The 23,089-nt window shown below is 41.0% G+C and overlaps 1 protein-coding gene across 18 annotated transcripts in view; it reads left to right on the top strand.

Moving 5' to 3' along the window:
* Window positions 1–23,089, top strand: part of TRIM2 (tripartite motif containing 2) — a 133,865-nt gene that overhangs the window by 84,951 nt on the left and 25,825 nt on the right. For all 18 annotated transcript variants that reach the window (XM_074338427.1, XM_019722550.2, XM_074338425.1 and 15 more), the window contains exons 3-6: window positions 56–293; window positions 10,722–10,873; window positions 12,072–12,252; window positions 13,117–13,840. In XM_074338427.1, coding sequence (XP_074194528.1) covers window positions 56–293; window positions 10,722–10,873; window positions 12,072–12,252; window positions 13,117–13,840 — 1,295 coding nt within the window. The remainder of the gene's footprint in view (window positions 1–55; window positions 294–10,721; window positions 10,874–12,071; window positions 12,253–13,116; window positions 13,841–23,089) is intronic.

Here is a 23,089-nt window from a genome sequence, read left to right as displayed (position 1 = left end):
TCTTCTGTTCGGTGAGTGCACTGAGCTGACAGTCCTGCTTCTGCTTCTGCCACAGGTGCCTGCAGAACTACATTCCCGCTCACAGTTTAACCCTGTCCTGCCCAGTGTGCCGCCAGACCTCCATCCTGCCTGAGAAGGGGGTGGCTGCGCTTCAGAACAACTTCTTCATCACGAACCTGATGGACGTGCTGCAGCGAACGCCAGGTAGCAACGTTGAGGAGTCCTCCATCCTGGAGACAGTCACCGCCGTGGCTGCGGGAAAGCCTCTGTCTTGCCCAAACCACGATGGGAATGTAAGTCACTGCCTGGCAGCAGGACTGCTTTGATTTGGGTAGGCTTAGGGCACTCAAAGTTTCCACCTGAAAACAGAACTCCACCTGGAAAAGATTAAAAAAGATTTCTGCCAGCCCACAGACTATTTTGCCTGCTTTCTTCCTCTGACCAAATTTATTTATATACTGAAATCAACCTTCGTTGTGTCAACTTATAAGGCACATATTGTTGGTTTCTGAGGAGACCAAACCCATAACTATTCACAAGCTGGGCGTACATTGACCCCCATACACATCTGTGTAATAAATTATGGATAAAGATTTAATACTGGTTAAGTTCTGCAAATTGGGGATGTTTATTGAAATCTTAATTACAGTTCTGTGAGAGACATTTTTCTCATGCTCTGTTAGACCCTATTCCTTAATCATAAATCAAATTTGGAAGATATGGGAGTCCCTGAGCATAGATTACAGATTCTGAATTCCAAACATATTTCTTGCTACTAGAAAGTACAATGACTGTTATAAACTCAGTGGGACCTGAGTCAAATAACGGACTTACAATGGCTGTGTGACCTGAAGAGGCAGGTTATGTGGTGGCTGAGAGCGCGGGCTGGAGAGTTAGACTTCAAATCCTGCTCTTCAGTGTATTCCCTGTGTCAGCGTTTCCAGTTTATTAAATTCTCTGTGTCTCACTTCCTCATCTACGAAAATGAAGTAATAATAGTATTTACCATAGAGGATAATTGGGCGAGTTAAATGTTTAAGTCCTATCAAGCATATAGAAAGCTCTTGATAAATGTTAGCTATTAAAATTATTTCTAATTAATCACTTTATCTCCTTTGTTCCTTATATGATGACCACTTCAATAGTGTTTGAAACTGCTCATAGTATAAGGCTCAGGTATAATAAGACAGGCAAGCGACAAAAGATGGTTGGAGCAAAGCCGTTATTATTGGCCATCACTCCTGTTTATGTGCCTTAGCTCTGAGCATTCTCTCTGCCCAGTACAGTGCAGCCTCACAGGTCTAGAACTTGCCATGTGGTGTCCCACCTCGGGGCCTGGCTGTTCTCTGTTCCTTATTCCTGGAGTGCTCTTTGTTCTCTCTCTAAGTGGCTAGCTCATTGTCATCCTTCATGTGTCAGCTCAGATTTCTCCTGCAGAGCCGTCTTCTCTAACAGCGCTAAGGCGGGCCACCTCTGACACCAAGAGACCCGCCATCACATCACTTTCTTGATCTCCCTCATGGCATTACTGCCCTCTGCATGCCTTCATCTGTGTGTTTGTTGACTTCTTGATCTTCTGGCTTTCCTTTTGGAAAGTGAGCTCCAGGAGGGCTGGGACCATGTTCACCATTACACCTCTAGCAATAAGCACAGTATCTTACACATGAAAGTGTGGAAATCGTCGGAGACCGGCCCGATGAGAATAAGCAAAGGCTCTGTGTTCCCAACTTGCTATAACAAGGAGTTAGGCACCGTCACTTGTGTTTTGGCAGAGAGTCAAAGGCAGGCAGAGGAATGGGAAAGCTCTATAGTAGGAAAGAAAGGGAAAGCTTCAGGTGTGCCCTGATGGAATGGCGGTGGCATGGAGAAGCTGGAAGCCGGCTACCTGGAAGAGGGGGCATCCTGTGTGGTTGGTTAGGGGTACATATTTGGCTTTCTCTGATTGGTCCTAAGTTGGAAGTGGGGACAAAAATTAGGGGTGCTATTAGTAATCAAGTCCTAGTTTGGGGCCAGTTGTTATGGAAGTTATTTAGCTTTTTGGATTGTTACTAGAGGTAGCAGTCTGACTGCCTACAAATGTGATTTATAGCAGGCTGACTTCCTGGGTTATTTACTGTAGATATGGAGTCAGTTTCCTGGGTAACTTGTGAGTGAGAGTACTAATTTTATATATGGCCTGGCCATTGTCCATTTGTATATTTAGTCTCTGGAAAGTTAATCAGTACCTATTTGTTGAACGAATGGGCCAGACACCATGCTTAATTTCTTACACACCACTCTGCAAAGTAGGAGTTAGTGACCTTCGTGTTATAGATGAAGAAACAGACTTGAGCAGTTTAAGTTACAGAGCTAATTGACACATCATAAAAGCTAGACCAGGAGGAAATAGCACCCTGAGCTTTTTGGGAACCAAAAGAAAGGAGACATCAGGGATTACCTATCTTTAATTGAAAGCACACCAGACTATCAATCACTATAAGTTTTTCATGCACTGTATTATAAGGGGAAATTACCATGTAACTTTTGTAAAAGGAACTTTCAGTGATGCCTTCAAAAGCAGTTTGAGTATTCTCCTTATGACTATTTCTCACACTGTCTCTTAGTGAATACTGAGTCTGTCTCCTTCTAGAGCTCACATTCTAAATACTAGACTAGGAGGACATTTTTAATCAGGTATAAGGTATTACAGTGTCATCCAGGTATGGAGCTCTCTGGAGATCTGACTTGATAGGGGTGTTTTAGAAACATGAGGAGGCCTTCTGTAGACACTGGTCTAAATCTGGGATGTGAAAAGCAATCATATAGATTGAGAAATAGTGACAACTAGAACGATTACTTCAATAAGTAAAGGTAAGTGTGTTGTGGAATTCAGGAAACAGCTTGTAGCTCGGTGCTGCTAGAGCACGGAAGTGGGAGTAGGGGTGGGGTGGGAACACAGGTGGGCTGGAAAACTCAGGATGGGCCTGGTAAGATAGATAGGGAGAAGTGGTGATGAGCTATGAATGCCACTGAGAAAATATTTGACCTAAATTCCATACGCAGTGGGAAAGCATTACAACCTTTAAGGAGGAGATGGATATTAGTGGCATTACGTAGAGGAATGGAGTAGCAGAGACTGAAGGCTGTGACATTAGTTCTGAGTTTATTGAGTTGTCCATATTGGAGATGATACAGGTAGCACAAGAATAGCATCAGTGGACTTGAAGAAGGAAGGATGACTTTCAGAGAAAAGAGTAAGTACTTTCACTTGAGAATCTGCCTCCCACAAATTAAAAGGCATATGCTGAAGATAAGCTCTTAAGATGGTGAGAATTTGAGCAATTAAACTTGGTCATATACTAGGTCACAAAAATTGCTACATTTTTCCCAATGTGTAAACCAAGTTCCTACACCCCAATGCACTCAAATTGCATAGTAAAATATGTTAGGAAGAAACCCCAAATCTTTTTTAAAAGCTCATAATTATTTAATCAAAGAAAGAAAATAGCAAAATTAGACATATTACAAAATATTGAAAGTAGAAACCTTCTCTGTTAAAGGCACAAGGTAAAGTTAAATCTGTACTCAGGAAATTTTATAGGCTTAAGTATTTATTTAAAAAGAGTTCAATTCAAACTATTAGGAAAACCAGTTTGGAAACAGTTAGGAAAAACAGCAAGATATATGGAACATAAAAGAAGAAAAAATAAACAGAGTTTGAAAATAATAAAACAGTTGAATAAATCTAAGAGCTGAATTTTTTAAAGTAATGAAATAATCTGATGAAGCAATGAAGGGAAATATAGATAAATCAAAATAGGACTAATAGACCTTAATACAGATACAAAGATTTTTAAAATAAGTAAATCAATTCTATGTGCTAAAGGCTAATATATTGAAAGTCTGAATGAAGTAGGTGATTATCTAGGAAATTACAAAAGATCAAGAAAACTTGAGCAGACTGATAATCTTGAAAGAAACTGGTAAAAGTTAATTTAAAACTGAATTCCTTTAAACCTGTATAAAACAGATATGATTCATAGCATGTATACTTCTGGATCATAAGAAAAGATAGAAAGCTGCCCAATTTGCTTAAGATCTATTCATAGCCCTGGCACTGAAATCTAGTAAAGGCAAAATAAGAAGTATTAATCATTCATTTTATGAAAGTAGCTGTAAAATTCTTAATTAAAATACCCCAGCAAATTCTTACAATGTAGAACTTTTAAAAATTAAGAAAAATGGACAAAGAACTCAGAAGATTCACAGGGAATATATAAGCAGCTAATAATCATATGAGAAAAAAAATTGCTGAGCTTCACAAATAGTCAAATATTCTCAAGTTTGCTACAAATTTTAAAAAAGATAACCTGTGCTGATGAGGGTATGGTGAGATATTTTTATGAGCTGTGGGTAGGAGGGTAAATTGCTCTTCAAACAGTTTACGTCAGTTTGACAAAATGCAATGTGTGTTTTTATGCAACTTCTTATCCTTTAATCCAGCAAGTTCACTGATAGAAATATTTCTAAGGAAATTGCTAGAGATTAGAACGAAGATTTGATATAAGAACATTATTGAAAATTTTATATTATAGTAAAAATCAGAAATAATCTAAATGTGCAATTTTAGAGAAATGGTTAAATTATGGTAAGCCATAAAACTGATAATTGGGTAGCCATTAACACTGATGTTTTGGTAACATACAACATTTATGCCAATATGTGAGTATTCTGGTATGTTTTGTTTGTTTTTTAATTAGTATATATGTAGTATAGAAGGGAGATAGGTATTCTATGCAGAAGGGACAAAGTGGCACAGAGAATGGAAAAGCAGAGGGACTATAATTTCCTATATGATCCCAGAGTTCCAGGATCCAGGAAGTGGTGGGTGATGGGCTAGAGAAGTAAAAGGGCCAGGTCTTGGAGGACACTGGATGCCATTTTGAGAAACTTGAGTCGGTCCTAAGTCATGGGGGCTATGAAAGGATGAAAGGATGTTAAGCAGTGGAATGCTCAGGTTAAGATTTGCATTTTGCTCATTTCAGAGTAACTGGAGATGTGATAGGGAGGGAGGGTAAATTCTAAGAGAATGGGCCTGAGATAGGGAAACCACTTGGGAACCTGCTGGAATAATCCACAGAGGGACCTGATCCAGAACAGCCAGAACAAGACTGGAAAAGGGAACTGTGCAAGAGTTGATCGGCTGGGTGGACTGATGGGGACAGCATGACTCCCAGGTACCTAGCTTGGGTTCTTCCTGAGAAAGTGGTGGTGCATCCAACTGAAATAGAGGTTGACTCTTTACAATTACTGTGCATTTTTAGAAAAAGGAATTTTCTAACAAACTTAGAGAAACTTGGATAACGAAGTATGTCCTTAGTGCCTGAAGAACAAACACAAAAGAATTCCTAAAGATGTATTTCCTGAGCACACCTCACAATAGAGATCCTTGGATGTCACAGGCTGCTAAGCAGAAACTCGGATACTAATTCCAGCAAAATTAAAGAATCCTTTAGGTTAAAACTTTACCTTGTCTCTCCGCCAAATGCATCACATCAAATCACGCTACAAATGAAATTTATCTAAAGAGTTTGATCCTCCTTGAAGGGAATGAAGCTATTTAAATTATGTTTTTTGCACTTTCTCTATGTGAGGTCATTATGATTCTTTGAAATCATAGCATTTATAAACCAACAAGAGACCTTGGAAAATTAGCAGCGTGTTGTCTTGAATCACTCTATTGTTTCAACATAGATTGCAGTTCACTGCTGCTGCTTTGAAACAGAGGTCCTCATTGCAGATTCAAGCCAAATGCATGCAATATTACAGATAAATTGCTGCAGTTAATTGCCATGGGTAAATCTTTAAAAACAGTTCAAGCGTCTGAAGGTTAATAAAATCTGGTAATTAACAATAAAGCAGGATGTTGCTGTGATAAACTGCCTGGTGCTGATTAGCACATGTGGATGAAAGCCTGTCATTTACTTTAAGTGCTGTGACACAATCTGTCTTCTAATTAAACTGCCATGGCAGCATTGTCCAAATACAAAGAGAAACGGGAATAGCGGGTCAGTGATTTAAGAGGTTCTTTGCACTTAAAGTAGACACTGGAACTCATGCCTGGGCAGTCCCAGAACAGGAATGATCATTAAACCTCTCCCCCACGCCCACCCCCCCTGGTTGCTTGCTTAGGCCTTCCTAATGAGGATGTTATGAGGAGGTGCAAAGGAGAGATCCTCATTCAGAATGCCCTGCTAGTAACAAGTTCCCACTTCCGAAAGCCTGAGGGTTGCCTGCAAGGCCCTGACCATCCTTTTCAGCAGTTAGTAATGCATATGGTCCTGGCCATCTTCTTTTCTAATGAACACAAATGGTGACTACCTGTCAACAGCAATCAGCTCATCCTGGCTTCTGGCCCACCCACCCCTGGGAGCAGCAGCAGCATCTCAGTTCAGGATGGATGAGCTCAGCAGAGTCGCACCTCACACAATTAACTTTCAGCTGGAGTCAAAGCTGTCAGAACCCAAGCATAAGCACTTGAGAATGAATAGTTGTTGACAATTCAAAATGATTTCAGGGCCTCTGCTTCCCAAGCAACACTTAGGATCCTGAACCAGGAGCAATAACCCAGGTCTGCTGCTGTCTCTTCAAAGTTGCAATCAACTTTTTCTTTTAATTGAAGTAAAAATCACATAACACAAAATCCAACATTTTAACCATTTTAAAGTGTTCAATTCGGTGGCTTTTAGTATATTCAGAAGGTTGTGCAAACATCACCACTATCTAATTCCAGAAAAGTTTAATTATCCCCAAAAGAAACTTTATGCCCATTAAGTGGCCACTCATTCCCCACCCCCTAGCCCTAACCTCTAGCAACCAACCAGTCTGCGTTCTGTCTCTATGGATTTGTCCAAATGGACACTTGATATAAATGGAATCTTACAGTATGTGGCCTTTTAAGTCTGGCATCTAGCGTTTATCATAATGTTAATCAAGGTTCATCTCTAGGGCAGCCTATATCAGAACTTCATCCTTTTCTATGGCTAAATAATATTCCCTTGTCTGCATATACCACAATTTGTTTATCCATTCATCAGTTGGTGGAAATTTGGGTTGTTTCCACATTTTGGCTATTATGAATAATGCTATGAAGAACATTCGTGAGCAAGTTTTTGTGTGGACATGTTTTCAGTTCTCTTGGGGAATTGATAGGTGATATGGTAATTCTATGTTTAACTTTTGAGGAACCGTCAACTGTTTTCACAGCAGCTGTACCATTTTACATTCCCACTAGCAAAATATGAGCGTTTGGATTTTTCCACATTCTTGTCAACACTTGTTATTATCTGGCTTTTTAAGTCCAGCCATCCTAGTCGGTATGAACTAGGTCTTGCATCCTACAACTTTGCTGAATTCATTTGTTAGTTCTAATTGTGTGTGTGTGTGTGTGTGTGTGTGTGTGTGTGTATGTGTGTATGTTCTTTCCCCATGTATAAGACCATGTCATCTCTTAATAGAGAAATTCTTACTCCTTTCTTTCCAATTCAGATGCATTTTATTTCTTTTTCTTGCCTAAATACACTGGCTAGAACTTCTAGTACACTATTGAATAGACGTGGCAAGAAACACCCTTGTCTTGTTCCTGATCTTAGGGGATCATCATTAAGTAAGTTAGCTATGGATTTTGTAGATGCCCTTTAAGCTGATGAAGTTCCTTGTATTTTTAGTTTGGTAAGTGTTTTTATCAAGAAAGGGTGTTCGATATTGTCAAATGTTTTTTTTTTACATCAATTGAGATGATTCTGTGGGGTTTTCCCCCTTTATTCTGTTAGTGTGATGTATTATATCTATATTGATTTTTGTATGTGAACCACCCTTGCGTTTCTGGGATAAATCCCATTTGTTCATGATGTCTCATCCTTTTAATACGTATGCAGCTGGATTCAGTTAACTAGTATTTTGTTAAGGAATTTTGCATCTGTATTCATGAGGGATATTAGTCTGTAATTTTCTTGTAATGTCTTTGGCTTTGGTATCAGGGTATTGCTAATGTAATAGGATGAGACAGGAAATGTTCCCTTTTCTTCCCTTTTTTGAAGAGTTTCGAAGTATTGTTAATTCTTTAAGTGTTTGGTAGAATTCACTAGTGAAGCCATCTGGTCCTGAGTTTGTCTTTGTTGGAAGTTTTTTGAATATTGATTCATCTGTGTACTGATGATAGGTCTATTCAGATTTTTTATTTCTTCTTTGAGTCACTTTTGGTAGTTTGTGTGTTTCTAGCAATTTGTCCATTTTATCTAAGTGATTGGATTTCTTGGTATATAACTATCCATAGTGTTTGTCCATTTTGTTGATCTTTATTTACAAAGAACCACCTTTTGGTTTCATTGATTATCTCTATTGTTTTCCTATTCTCGAATTTCCTTATCTCCACTATCATCTTTATTTCCTTTCTTCTGCTTGCTTTGGGTTTAGTTTGTTGTTCTTTTTCTGGTTCCTTAAAGTGGAAGCCGAGGTTATTGATTTGAGATCTTTCTTCTTTTTAATGTAAGCATGTACATTTATAAATTTTGCTCTGAGCACTGTCTCTCATATGTTTTGGTGTGTTGTGTTATTTTTATTCATCTTAAAGTGTTTTCTAATTTGCTTTGTGATTTCTTCTTTGATTCGTTCTATGTTTAAGAATATGTTATTTAATTTCCACATATTCATACATTTTCCAGATTTCCTTCTGTTATTGATTTCTAATTTCATTCTATGTGGCCAGAGAAGATACTTTGTATGACTTCAATCTTTTTACATGTATTGAGATTTTTGTTACCTAATGTATGGCCTATTCTGGAGAATGTTCCACGTGTACTTGACAAAAATATATATTCTGTTATTGAATAGAGTGTTCTGTACACATCTGTTAGGTCTAGTCAGTTTACAGTATTGCTCAAGTTCTCTTATTCTTTGTTGGTCTTCCATCCAATTATTTATCATTACTGAAAATGGAATATTGAAATCTCCAACTATTACTGTGTACTGTTTATTTCTCTCTTCAATTCTGTCAGATTTTGCCTCATCTATTTTGGGGATCTGTTTTGGGGAGCATATGTATTTATAATGGTTATAGTTCTTGATGGATTGACCATTTTATCATTATATAATGTCCTTCTTTGTCAGTTATAATAACCTTCGTCTTAAATTTTGTTTTGTCTAATATATTGGAATAGGCACTCCATCTCTTATTTGGTTACTATTTGCATAGAATATCTTTTTCCAACTTTTACTTTCAACCTATTTGTGGTTTTGGATCTAAAGTGAGTCTCTTACAGACAGCATACAGTTCACTCATTCAGCAGTGTTATTAAATACCTACTATGTGCATGGAATTACCTAAGCTCTAGATGAGAGAGTTCCTGTGCTCAGTAACTTAAAATCTCATAAATATTTCGTAAATGGGGTGTGAATAAAAGTGCTTTGGTGCGTGTGTTCACTTTGTGAAAATCCATCAGTCTGTATTAGGATGTACACCATTTTCTGTAGGTGTATAATACTTTAAGAAACAGATCCCACCCCCACCCCCAAAGTGCTTTGGGAATTCAAAATTGGAAGAAGTTATTTTAAGTTGAAAGGATAAGCGGAATACCTTCCCAAGGAAACTAACTTTCAGTCTTTATGTTATATTATTACTGAGAGTTCATAATAATTGGGATGAAGTAGTTTTATTTTCAGGTAAGCAAATGCTATCAGTGTCATCACCATTACTACTTATTAAGAACTTACTATGTACCAGGCAACGTCTAACTTCTTTGTGCATATTAATCTACTGAAGGAAGTAACTTACTCTTGTTGTCTCCATCTGACGGAGGAAAAATGGAAACACAGTGAGGTTACATAAGTGGTGGAGGCAGGCTGCAAACTGCTCAGTCCAGCTCTTCTCTTATCCAAACAGTAGCAGTTCTCAAAGTGTGGTCCAGGAGCCTTCATGGGTCCCAAGACCCTTTCACAGGGGTCCACATGGCCAGAACTATATTTATAACAATACTAAGACTTTATTTGCCTTTTTGCTCTCATTTTCTTAATAGTGTACAGTGCAGTTTTCCAGAGACTGTACGATGTGTGCTGTCGAGACAGATTGAATGCAGAAGCAGATACTAGAGTCCAGCTGTCTTCTATTAAGCTAGACCCTGAAGAGAGTTACAAAAATGGAAAACAATGCCATTCTTCTCATAAAATATTTTGTTTTGCAAAATGTATTTTCCATAAATTATATTATTCATGTTAACGTTTAATGGCTTTATTATTGCTTTTAATACATTAAAAAATATTTAAATTTTTTCTCTGTTTCAATTTTTAAAATGATAAATACCTATAGGTGTAACTCACATAAACCAAAGCACTTTGCAGTCCTCAATAATTTATAAAGAGCATAAAGGGGTCCCGAGACCAAAACGTTGGAGCACCACAGCCCCCTCGCCCCCGTTCTGCCTTAATCAAGCAGCCACAGAAAAGCGGGTTTTGTGGCCCTAGTAGCAGCTTTGGAGTCCAGTCCATCTCTGTTTGAGGTCTGGCACATAAAAGTTTATCTTTCCTTTTTTCCTGTGAAATTGGACATAATATTTCCAACATCCTGGGGAGGAAATATTCTGACATCCTGGTGAGAATTAAGTGAGAGATTGCAAGTAAAGGCCGGGGGTATAGTAAGCCCTCCGTCAGTGGCACCGATCCTGGAATTGTTCTTGTGTTACCCACAGGTGATGGACTTTTACTGCCAATCTTGTGAGACCGCCATGTGTCGGGAGTGCACTGAGGGGGAGCATGCAGAACACCCCACAGTGCCCCTCAAGGATGTGGTAGAGCAGCACAAGGCTTCCCTCCAGGTCCAGCTGGACGCTGTCAACAAAAGGTGCGCATACCTCCCTCTGGCTCCCAGCTGGGCACCTCTGCTTGACGCTTGGCCTCAGGGTCTCTTATCTCAGTGGGACAGTGGGTTCATGTCACCTAAATAAATTCTTCTCTGATGGTGGGTCTGTAGTCATAAACTAGTGAGTGATGAGGGATGTCCCCTGCCCCTTGGTAAAGTTCCCCTTATGTTATGAGTGGTGGCATTTTTATTTTAGGACCTTAGTATGACTAAATTAATAAAATATACTCGAGGAAAATAATCTCCGGGGATCTCTGAAATTGGTGCCTATAACCAGCCTCTCTGAGGAGCCTTTCTTAGTTGCTGTGCTTGACATACTTACAGACCGATTGTCAGCTGACTGGCTCCTCTCTTCTTGAGCCCAGCAAAATGGTATCAAGCAGAGATTGCTCAATTTTCCTTACGTTTCACTGCTGCCAGGCTCTTTTCTTGGCATGGAAATAAAGGGACAGAGTACTGTGTGATGCATGAGAAAGACCAAAGGGAGGAAATAAATAGCCAGCTGAAAATAAATCTCTTTACCAATAGTGGTAATGCTAAAAGCGTGGTTATTCTATGCTAATTAAAAGAACTTGGGAACTTGCAAGAAGTTCCCAGGCAACTCTATGTTTAGATAAGTTTTTCACATGATTGGGGAAAAAGACATAGCTGTATATTTAGAACAGTGGTTCTCAGCATGGGTGATTCTATCCCCCCACCCCCACCCCTCCAAGGGACATTAGGCAATGCCTAGAGACAATTTACTGTCACAACTGTGTGTGTGGGGGTGCTCTTGGCATCTGGTAGAGGACAGGATGCTGTTACACCTCCTGTAATAGACAGCACAGTCCTTTGCAACAAAGAATTATCTGGCTCAAAATACCCATAGGGTCAAATTTGAGAGAGCCTGGTTTACCGTGTGAGGAAATCCATGGGGTTTGGAGAGCTTCAACGCTTTGTACCATTCATGATAAAAATTATATGACTAAGGTAGATTGAAATAGTCATGGGCACTCAAAGTCTCTTCTCTCAAAGGCTGTAATTATGTCTTATTCCTTTTGTTGTTCAGTTATTACTTTTGAAAGATGATGAAAGGCACCGAAAGTGCTTTTTGACAAAATACAGTGTTTAGATATGTAGATTGTTTTACTATTTCTAGGTTGATGTTAAATAATAATGATCTCGAACAACTGTTTTCCAGGCTCCCAGAAATAGATTCTGCTCTTCAGTTCATCTCCGAAATCATTCATCAGTTAACCAACCAAAAGGCCAGCATTGTGGATGACATCCATTCCACCTTTGATGAGCTCCAGAAGACTTTAAATGTGCGCAAGAGTGTGCTACTCATGGAACTGGAAGTCAACTATGGCCTCAAACACAAAGTAAGACTCCAGCTGTTCTCACAGATATCCTGGAAGAGACACGATGTCTGGGACGCTTCTTGGCACTAGCTTACTGTGTTCTAATAGCAGCAAAGGGAACACAAGTGGGCCCTTACGTGTCACTGTTGCACAGTTAACAGGAGTTGTCATTTAATGACATAGCCATCTTTTTTTTTTTCCTTCCTGTTTTCAGCTAAACTCTGATTCTGTGACTTTAAGTCCTAATTTATAATTTGACACAGGCGAGGTTGCATATAAAGGAATGCTTTCAGGACTTAAGGTTAAAGTGGGCTGTTTTTCCTCCTTCATTACAACGTCTAATAGCCTTTTAATTGCTCTCTCATCCACACTAACCTGTTCATCTACTGCAAAGTAAACCCTGACTGCAGGCTTTGTTTCACTCTGCATGTCTGAGCACAAAACCAAGGAGGAAAAGCTTCTGAGGTTCAGGTGTGGAGAGTTTTCTTTTGTCTGGTTTCTGTTCCTTTCAGTGGTGACAGGGGAGCTTTGGACATTGAGAAAAGACACTGAATGATGAATATTTCAGATGTCAGGCATAGCAGTCTGTTCGCCAAGCTCTTGGTGGTGATGTTTGTACTGGGTCCTGTCAAAAACACATGGCCAGGAAATATGTGTGTGGGAGAAACAGGGCGAGGCGAAACGGAAAGAGAAGGTACTGGGCATGCAGTGTAGGATGATGCCTTAGAACCGGATTCACTGGGTGGAATTAAACATCCTTTGCTGAGTGGGCAGGTGCAGAAACGGCGCTGGCCCGCGGAGAGCACAGCCCAGCGCGCCGCTGCATTCTTGTGGCTGCGCTCTCGAGCTGCAGGAAGCACTCACCCCGCTCGGTTTTGCCCACAGGTCCTCCAGTCGCAGCTGGATACTCTGCTCGAGGGGCAGGAGAGTATTAAGAGCTGCAGCAACTTCACTGCGCAGGCCCTTAACCACGGCACCGAAACGGAGGTGCTGCTGGTGAAGAAGCAGATGAGCGAGAAGCTGAACGAACTGGCGGACCAGGACTTCCCCCTGCACCCGCGGGAGAATGACCAGCTGGATTTCATCGTGGAGACCGAAGGGCTCAAGAAGTCCATCCACAACCTTGGCACGATCTTAACCACCAACGCTGTGGCGTCCGAGACGGTGGCCACGGGCGAGGGGCTGCGGCAGACCATAATCGGGCAGCCCATGTCCGTCACCATAACAACCAAGGACAAAGACGGGGAGCTTTGTAAAACCGGCAATGCCTACATCACTGCGGAGCTGAGCACGCCCGATGGCAGCGTGGCCGACGGAGAAATCCTCGACAACAAAAACGGCACCTATGAGTTTTTGTACACCGTGCAGAAGGAAGGGGACTTTACTCTCTCTCTGAGACTCTACGACCAGCACATCCGAGGCAGCCCGTTCAAGCTGAAAGTGATCCGCTCAGCGGATGTGTCGCCCACCACCGAGGGCGTGAAGAGGCGCGTGAAATCCCCGGGAAGCGGTCACGTAAAGCAGAAAGCGGTGAAAAGACCCGCAAGCATGTACAGCACTGGGAAACGAAAAGAGAACCCCATCGAAGATGATTTGATCTTTCGAGTGGGTAAGGAGAAGGCGGCGCCTGCAGGCTGAGCTTTGGGTAAGGGGTAGCTTGGGAGAGTATTGTCTCAGAGAGGAGCATTGCAGGTCAGAGCTTCTACCTGGAGGTGTTGGGAGACACTGGTATATTTTATTAGGTGAGCTTATGCAGTCTCTTTCTCTGGAGATATTATGATTTATTTTCCCCCGCCCCTCGTCCTGCTTCTCTCCCTCCACCTCCCTCTCTCCTCCTTCCTCCTCTTTTTTAATGCTGCATATTCATTGCAGAAAATTTGAAATGAAAATAAGCAAAAAAAGAATTAGGCAAAAAAGCACTCATAATCTGGAAAACTGAAAGAACATGTTGGCAATCTTTTACCCCCTGTAGGAATGTCTTTAGAGTACTGCCTAAGCCAAAAGGCAGAGAGATCGCTCTATCAGATAACTTCCTGCATTTCTCTGAAACCTGCCAGCTCAGGCTGCACTGTGGGCAGAGGGTCTGTCACTGCTTCTGTACTCCTGTAAATGCTGGACATGGTGCATTGCCAGTTGTGGTCACCTCCAGTGTGTGTAGCTAGCTGGAGAGCAGTCCCAAAGAGGGGAGGGTGGAGGGAAACCTAGAGAATGGAATGGGGTGGGGGCAGAAGCAAGAAGGTGCAGGATGAGACAAGAGATTTGGGTATGTAAATAGCCCTTCCCTTCCCTTCTCTGATTTATTGCCTCTGATTTTATTTATTTAGTTAGTTAGTTAGTTTCAGGTGTACAAAACAGTGCAACAGTTCAACATTTATCATTATATCCCTCACAGAGTGATAACTCCCTGCCCCCCATCTACTTCCCCTCTGACATCGCATACAGCCATTACATTTCCACTGTCTCTATTCCTAATGCTGTACTCCACTTCTTGTAACCATATATATACATATAGATATAAAATTGCAGTTGACATTCATTATTGTTCAGCTTCAGCTTCAGGTGTACAATGCAGTGATCAGGCATTTACATCAACCCTGAGATGGTCTCCCTAATGAGACAAGTGTCCATCGGATACCAGACAAAATCTTTACAACATTGTTGATTACATTCCCCAAACTGACTTTTGTATCCCCGTGGCAATCTCGTGGTTACCGATTGTGCTTTTTAGTCCCCTCACCTTCCTCCTTATCCTCACCCCCAGATTTTTTTTTTTCTTTCTTTAATATGGAAACAAAAGTTGATTGAGACTAATGTATTTTCTTGTGTTTATTTTCTCAATAGAAAGCAAACTAAATACAAACCACAAGCAATCTGACAATTCTAAAGCAAAATGTCTCCATTTTAGTTACTGTATCCAAAAGTAGCTCCAGCCTGCTTCTCTTTCTGCCTCTTCAATCCTGCATGGCAGGAGCTCTAAAACCACACTGCATGTGTATTAACCGGCATGTGTAGAAAAACAGTTCTAATATAGATTGGGGAAACCTTAGCTTAAGGGAAGGAAACAGATTTTTTTTTTTTTTTTTTTTTTTTTTTTTAAGCTGCAGAAGCTTTACAATCTGCTGATGTGCACTTTAAGTCTCCAAGGCAGGGGAGGGATAACAGGCAGCACTTCCAAACTTTCCTGACCAGAGAACTTTCTCCATGGGACAACGGGAGAAAATAAGACTCCTTGTAACATTCTTGGGCAAATACTATTCTGTTTATCCTTTAGGCTGAGTCTTGGTGAAGACCGTGATGTTATATATAGTTGTCTGCTCAGAGCTTGGAGTCCCCATACATTTACTGGCCATGTGTGCAGTGCGGGTGCAGAAGTTGTTGATCCGCCAAAGCAGAGTGGACGAGCTGGTGCAGGCGCAGGACTGGGAGGCTCCCAGGTCTGCCACTCCGGTTCTGCCACTTATTTGAAACTTGGGCGGGTCTCTTAGCTTCCCTGGGCTTCAGTTTCCATGTCCATCAGATGAAAAAAACAAGAATATCTGCTACTGAGAACTGTTCTAAATTCCAAGCTTTATGCCTGGCATATAGGAGGAGCTGAATAAATAAAAAATATTGCTTTTGCTCATGCAATTAAGACTGCTAGGTTTTCCCTACTACTTTTCCTTCTAGAAAAAGTTAAGTCGCTACTGTCCATTGATCTCCTGTATTAAGAACAAAGTCAGCGTTGAATTCAAGCCTCCCCTCCGCCAGCTAAGGGACCCCAGTCTCCTTCCCCAGGCAGTGTGCAGAGAGGAGAGAGGCACAGATCTGGGTTTAAATCCTGATCCTCTTTGCCAGCTGGGCAACGGGCTTACGCTTTTGTAACCTGGTTTCTTCCTCTGTACAATAAAGGGAATGAAATATTACCTAACTCATGAGGTGGCTGTGGGGGTGGACTGAGAAAGAATTCTCATAAAATAAATGGCTGCCTATGTATAGTAAGTGCTTAATTAATGACAGCTATTGTTTTATTATTGTTAAGATTATCAGTAATTATCATGTCCACCTGTGATTCTCACCTGAGACAAGAGACATCTCTTTTAGGTGTGTTTAGAGATGAAAGGAATGAGATCTCCTCCCTCAAGGAACTTATCGTTTGGGGTGACAGATGTATGACCACCTAACTCTAATGCTATGGGTAAGGTGATGGACAGCTATGGAAATGAGAAAGTTTAAACAGGACAGGAATGAAGAGTACGACTCATCCAAGTGGACAGGTGGAAATGGCACCCCAGGCAGAGGGCAGTGTGACGAGCAACGGCAAGGTGAAGAGGCGTGCACATGACTGATATTTCAGGGGGACACATCCTGGGAAAAGATGCAGGGTGAGCTAAGGTCAGAGGAATGGAGGTGGTGAGGGCAGTGGCTGGAGATGAGGCAGGACAAATCAGCGTTGGAACCCTCTGCTTCTTGAATGCCCTCTGTGCTTTCACACCTGGGCACCTTTGTCCATGAATTCTTTCCCCAATTTTATTCTTCCCTCAAGTACCACCTTCTCTTGATGAAGCCACTGTGATTACTATTATTCATGCATGGGTTTTATTTCCCAATAAAACTGTAAATTACTTCAGGTCAAGGATGGTATCTTTAATCATTTACAATCCCCCAACAATACCCAGAAGAATACTTTGCATAAGTACTTTGACCATTTGAAGTAGGATCAAACTGTGACCTACTGCGTGATTTACCACCTACCACTGTCAGGTCCCAGTTTTGAGGCCAGGGACACACAGACCAGACAACAATGCACTCAGTTCAAAGGCAATAATTCCATTTACTCCCCTGCATGGAACTATGTGAGGCAGTATCAAGACAAACAGTGCTGGCCTGCTAAGAACTTGTCTTCTCAACATGTATACTGTTGGCTACAATTGGGAAAAGCTTATACTAATAATTAAAATAGTTCAACTTTCTTTTAGTTATACCTTTGTTTGAGAACCTTAAGTATGTCTGTACAGTCAGGGTAGTAGGTGCATTGTAATAGAACATTCATGATTTGAACAGTCCCTTTGTGCATGAGTTAAAGCCTGCCACATGCAATCCAGAATTCACTGAAACTCGGAGCTACACATCTGAGGTGGCAACTGTGATTCTGCTCTTCCCTCAACTGGTCTCACACATCCTGAACTCCTTGTGTGACTGATTTTGTGCTTAAAGATACATAGGTTTCATAATACGTGTGTTAGGGCTCATACAACCCTAAATAATGTGTTAATTTTGTGTGTGAGTGAAAGTGAGTCATCACTTTCTGAGTGATATAAAAGATTTTCAGGGATGATAAATTTGACTCAAATTTTTCCTTCACTGATTATCCAGCCCCCCTAGTTAGATGTAACTTTGCTGTTTGAGTACCAACTATGTGCCAGACACTTGGCTGGGTCGTGGTGTAAAGAGAGGAATGAGATTCTGACTCTTACTTAGGGGAGGCCACAGTTTAAAAGGAGACAGATGGAAAAAAAATGTATTTTCAGTGAATCAAAGCACAGAAATTGGGGTGGGATGGGGAATGAGGCTGGCAGGCAGTGGGACGTTTGGGAAGGTTCCTAGATGACATATAAACTAAGCTGGCTTTGAAAGAATCTATCTGATGGAAGGAGGAAAAGGGTGTTTTAGATGAAGGGAAAGCAGGTACAAATGTGTGAAGGTGAGAAGTTTCAAGGAACTGCACATGAGTCCATCATCCCAGAGCATCAAATGACGGGAGAAAGAAGCAGAGAAAAGTTTATGTTTCCTTAGTAAGGTTCTGGGACTGTGTTTTGTATACCTGTGTTTCTCCAAGTGTGGTCCATAAACCACTTGAATTCTTTGGGGTGCGTTAACTACTGTAGTTTCCCAAAGTTGAGGTAAAAATGAGAATTCCTGAATTCCAAACTGCATTTACAGAATCAGAATCTCTGAGGAAGGGCCAGGAATCTGCCTTCTGTAAGTTTCGATGAAGTTTATGCACAGTGAGTTTTGAGAACCATTGCTACATGGGTGATGGGGAAGCACTGAACAGTGTAATGTAGTGTAGTGACTTACTACGATATTTATCTCCAGAGCGCATGGAGGCATTAGAGGGTATCTATTGGAAATGTCTCCCGGGAGGCAGGAAACTGCTTGCTATCTCAGTAGTCCACATGAACCAGAATTAAGAGTGATGTGATGCAGTAGAGAGGAAATAGCAGATTTATAAGCTACTTAGGAGGAAGGGCAGGACTTGGTGACCAAGTCCAGCATGTAGCTGTTTGGCTTGAATGCAGTAGGGATGTAAGGTGGTAGAGTGAATGATGGTTAAGGCTGTAGATTCTGAGGTTCTAGCCCCAACACTGTGACTTTCTTATCGGTGCACTCTTGGGTAAGTTACTTAACATTTCAGTGCCTCAGTTTCCTCCATAAATGGGGATAAAAAGAACCTACCTAATGGGGGGATTAAATGAATTAATACACAAAAGAGCTTAGAATAGTGACACTGACTAATAATGTTCAATACATTTTAGAGAGACAAACTAGGTAATACTAGTTAACATATTCATAGTTGTGTAGAAGTAATAGTTAACCTGAGAGTTAAGAACATAGTAAGTAAAGAGCTCAAAAGCCTGATTCCCTCAATTTGAACCCCCGCCTGCTGTTTGTTAGCTGTATAATTTGGGGAAACTTATTTAACCTCTCTGTGCTCAGTTTCTTCATCTGTATGTGGGGATGAACTTAATACATACGTCACTTAGTGAGAATGAAAATAATATATATAAAGGCTTAGAACAGTGCAGGCACATAGTAAGGACTCTCTAAATGGTTGTTGCTGTTGTTTTGTCATTGTCAACCGAGATAAGGAAAGTAAGAGGAAGAGAGGTATGTTTCAGTTTTGACCGCCCAGGTTGAAGTGTACCATAGGCAGTTTGGAGTATGGGTTTGGAGTTCAACAAAGAAGTCAGGGCTAGAGATCAACTTGGAAGTGAAAAGTGTTGAGAAGTTACTTTAACTCATGAGTTTTAATAAAATGTCAAAGATAGGAGTTTTGGATTAGGAAAGAATGGATGGGGAACAGAAGCAGGAAGAAGAAACAGGCATTCCCTAAGCCAAGCACTGTGCAGTCTACTTGTGTGTCAGCTTACTTAAAATCCTTAGTAAGTATAATACACTTTCAGTTCCTAATGTCCCCATGGTATAATATACTAACTACAGCATAATTTGTGGCTTGCTAGAGCCAGCTCATACTGGCTCTCAAACCACCTCCCCACTCTGTGTTTAGTGACTTCATGTTGGTAGCTTGAAATCAGCCAGGATGGGAATATTTACACTCTAGAAATGGGCAGATGATACAAATCAGAGCTCCTCCAGCAGCTCCCAGCCCCTGCCCCTCAAGAGCCAAATTATCAGGACAACATATAAATTTGACAAAGGAGGCTCAGAGAGCTGGGGTAGGAACCCAAGCTGTCTGTGGCTGACGCCTGTGCTTTTCAATTGCACAATGATTCCTCTTCATCTAAAATGTCCTTTAACTATTGTAGTTTCCCAAAGTTGAGGTATGTGATGCCTCCCACGCCTGCAAACTTAATTATATGCCCACTGTGAATGAGTTATTGTGTTATTCTAGTATTGCAAAACAGTCCTGAATGAGTTTAGGGAAGTAGCTTAGAGCATCTGTTGATGATGATTCCTTGAAACCCAGGGATCATTTTTCCTGGCCCTGTCAGAGTTTACTGACTAGACGCCATGAGCTTGGGTTTGTCAGCTGCTAAAGAAAGTCCCTGAACAAAGGCAGAAGACAGATGTGGAAGGAGTGAAAGAATTATAGTTGAGTTGTTTCAAATTATGTAATTCATACACCATACCTTAGTGAGTCGGTAAGTGTTGAATGAAACACTCATTTGTACTCTAGAGCAGTGTGCTTTCTTGTCATATAAAATAGATGTGTAAAATCACTTATCGTGAGTTCAGAGGCTTTACAGTAAGATATAATATTTTACGCCCCTTTCCCCTGCCTCACCTCTGCGAACCACCACTTCAAATCTTCCGTCCCCAAAATCTCAGGGAAAGGAGATCATGCTAATTTGGCATCTGAGGTCATTATAGGAACCCTGCCCTCACCCCTTGAGCATCTTATCCTTGGGAATTCTTCTGGCACGGGTCAAGTGGGAAAAGATGACACTAATATTTACTGAGTGCTAGCTAGGCACCACGATGTGTTATACGGTGCAGAAGCGAACAGGACAGATGTTGCCTCTGCCCTTAGGAAGCTCACAGTGTAGTGAGGGAGATGGACAGTTATATAGTTAAAATACCACGTGATAAGAGATGGAGTTTTCTAAAGGATTTTATGGGGAATTCATGATCCACGTGAACCCAAAGGGTAATCACCCTCACCTCAGATACCTGGTATTCTAATATCCAATTATGAAAAAGCATAGTGTGTATCAGAAAAAAGTGTTATGTAAATCTCCTAATCTCCTGCTCAGGAGAACCCAGGTTTTAGTCTTCCCTCTGTCTCTCTAACCTTGTGATGTGTCTACCTTCAAATGCACATCTATAAAATGGACTGATAATATTTATCCTGCTAATTATGGGGTTGTTATAGGGAGTGCATGAGAGAAAGTGTATGAAAGTACTATAAATATTACTGAACATTTGACTTTCCCATGATGTAATAAGGCAGGTGGTAATTAACTCAGTCATTAATAATTCATTCAGCAAACCTACTTGGTTGGCTCAGTTCCATCCTCTTGCATTATCCCATTCTAAGTTTCTAGGTTTATTTAGCATTAATTTTCTCATTAAGCTGGAGGGGGGATGGAAAGAAGTTTACAGTTGTTGATGTCCTATTTCAAATGTCAAAGATAGAAGTTCCAGGGCTTTATTGCCTTACTTCTGTAATCTTCCTGGGGCCATGGGTGGAGGTGACCAGGAGGAGCAGGGAGGAGAAGCTGTTGGCTTAAAAATTCATTTTATGCTTCATAGGCTAGTTCAACATCTGGGAAAAACGAGTTTGATTGCCTTATGGAATTGTTGCCAAATTGTTTATAATTACTTTTAAAATTCATGTTACTTGCTTTACTAGCCAAAATGTAGCCATCAAATGAAATCTTCTACAACAAAGTAGACGGGAACACATTTTACAAGTGCTGTATATGTGCCACATTTAGATTCATTGTGAAAGAACTGGTTTTCGTTATGTATCTAGAATACTTTGGGGGGACTTTTCTGTAGTCTAAATAGAATTTGCTAAAATTCTAAAAGAGTAAAGCATGATCCCAAATTATTTGTACCTTTTGGAATTTCCATTTATTTTATTTTGGTCATGAAACACTTTATAAGCACTTGGACTGTGGTCATTTCAGTATAACGATGATAGACTGTAGTTCTGTGTCATTACTCAATATCAAGATTTCTCTAGTTTAACTGCAATTTAAAAAAAAATAATTGTCAGCATTAGTTGACCCTCAAGAGTGTCCTGGTGGTTTCCTTTAATCCTGAATGACACTGTGATCCGGCTCTGCTTAAGTTTTGGAAAAGAAATGATGATCAATGACTCTGATGAGACAAAAGATGCTCATTAGAATCAGAGGAGGTGACCAGTATTGCCAATCCCAGCTATTTGGACACTGAGCCATGTGGCGTAAGGAAAAGGATTTTTAAAAATAAATATTAGAAAATTAAAATGGCAGTGCCTGTTCCATCTAGCTGTTTTAAAAATGTGTAAGCAATCTTGGAGGAACAGACGTGCCTCGAACCCTGTGATTTTATTTACATGTGGGGCAACAGACTCAAGCTCTAGTTAACTTGAGACCAAGAATAAGAGCTGGGCCAGCACATCACCCTGGAGCTCAGGGGAGGGTGGAGGACCCCCTTCCAGCTGTGTGGTCCTCTCTTCGGCAGCATAGTTCCGTTGCTGTCGTGACCCAGTCAGTCTTGGCATGTACTGGGCATCTCACATTCATTTCGGTGGCCAAAGAGTCTTCCTTTCCTTGTTCGGAGTGGTATTGTGATGGAGTCCAGCTAAATGTCTTTCCATTCTAAAATTATACCCCCAAATACAATTGTTTCCCATTTCTACCGGCATTCATTCCAAAACGTGGGTTTTCCTTCTGCAAAGAAAAAAAAGCGTTAGTATTTTTTGTTCAGATAGTTTCCCTCCTTCAACATCACCTCTATATTTTTCAGAAGCAAAATGAAATCTGTTTGGCTAACTAAGGCATCCCCGAACCTCTACTAAACACTATTCTCCCCATTTTTCCCTTCCCTTTCACACATCCACTGCTGCTGCCTACAGAGCCTTCTCTCAGTAGAACAGGCTTTGTCCTTAGCAGGATGGACAAAGGGTTAAATCAAAGAGGGCAATGGGCAGGTTTTTGTCCCTACCTGGATCAGAAGGACAAGCAAACCAATGTCCATATACTCTGTTCAGGGGCTTCTTACTCACCCCCCCCACCCCCCCACCCCCCCCACCCCCCCACCCCCGTTTTCAGGATTTCTTTCCCCTGTCTTTGTGCCCTCTAAGCCACAGTGCACTTCCGGTTTTACATAAGGGAGGACTGACCTAGAACAGCCTGGACTGTCCTTACAGAGTCACTTCTTATTTTGTTCAGGTTCCTATTCAATGATAAGACTCCTGCTTTTTTATTATGTTTCTTCTTGGTCCTCGGGTCCTCATCTTGCTCACCTCCATGCTTTTGTTCATCAAAAGTTTTGATAAATTACGTTTATAGTCTTAAGAGACCCCGACCTTGCCTCCACTACTTTTTCAAAAGTAGTCATAAACTGAGCCTTTTTGAAGAATTGTTTCTTTTCCCAGTCCTTCAGTTTTGCTGTACCCATTAACCTGCTGTTATTCAACCATCCCTCC

This window comes from Rhinolophus sinicus, linkage group LG07, assembly GCF_036562045.2.
Source record: "Rhinolophus sinicus isolate RSC01 linkage group LG07, ASM3656204v1, whole genome shotgun sequence".
Classification (NCBI taxonomy): domain Eukaryota; kingdom Metazoa; phylum Chordata; class Mammalia; order Chiroptera; family Rhinolophidae; genus Rhinolophus; species Rhinolophus sinicus.
Note: the sequence above shows the minus strand (reverse complement) of the source record. Positions and strands in the feature narration are given on the sequence as shown.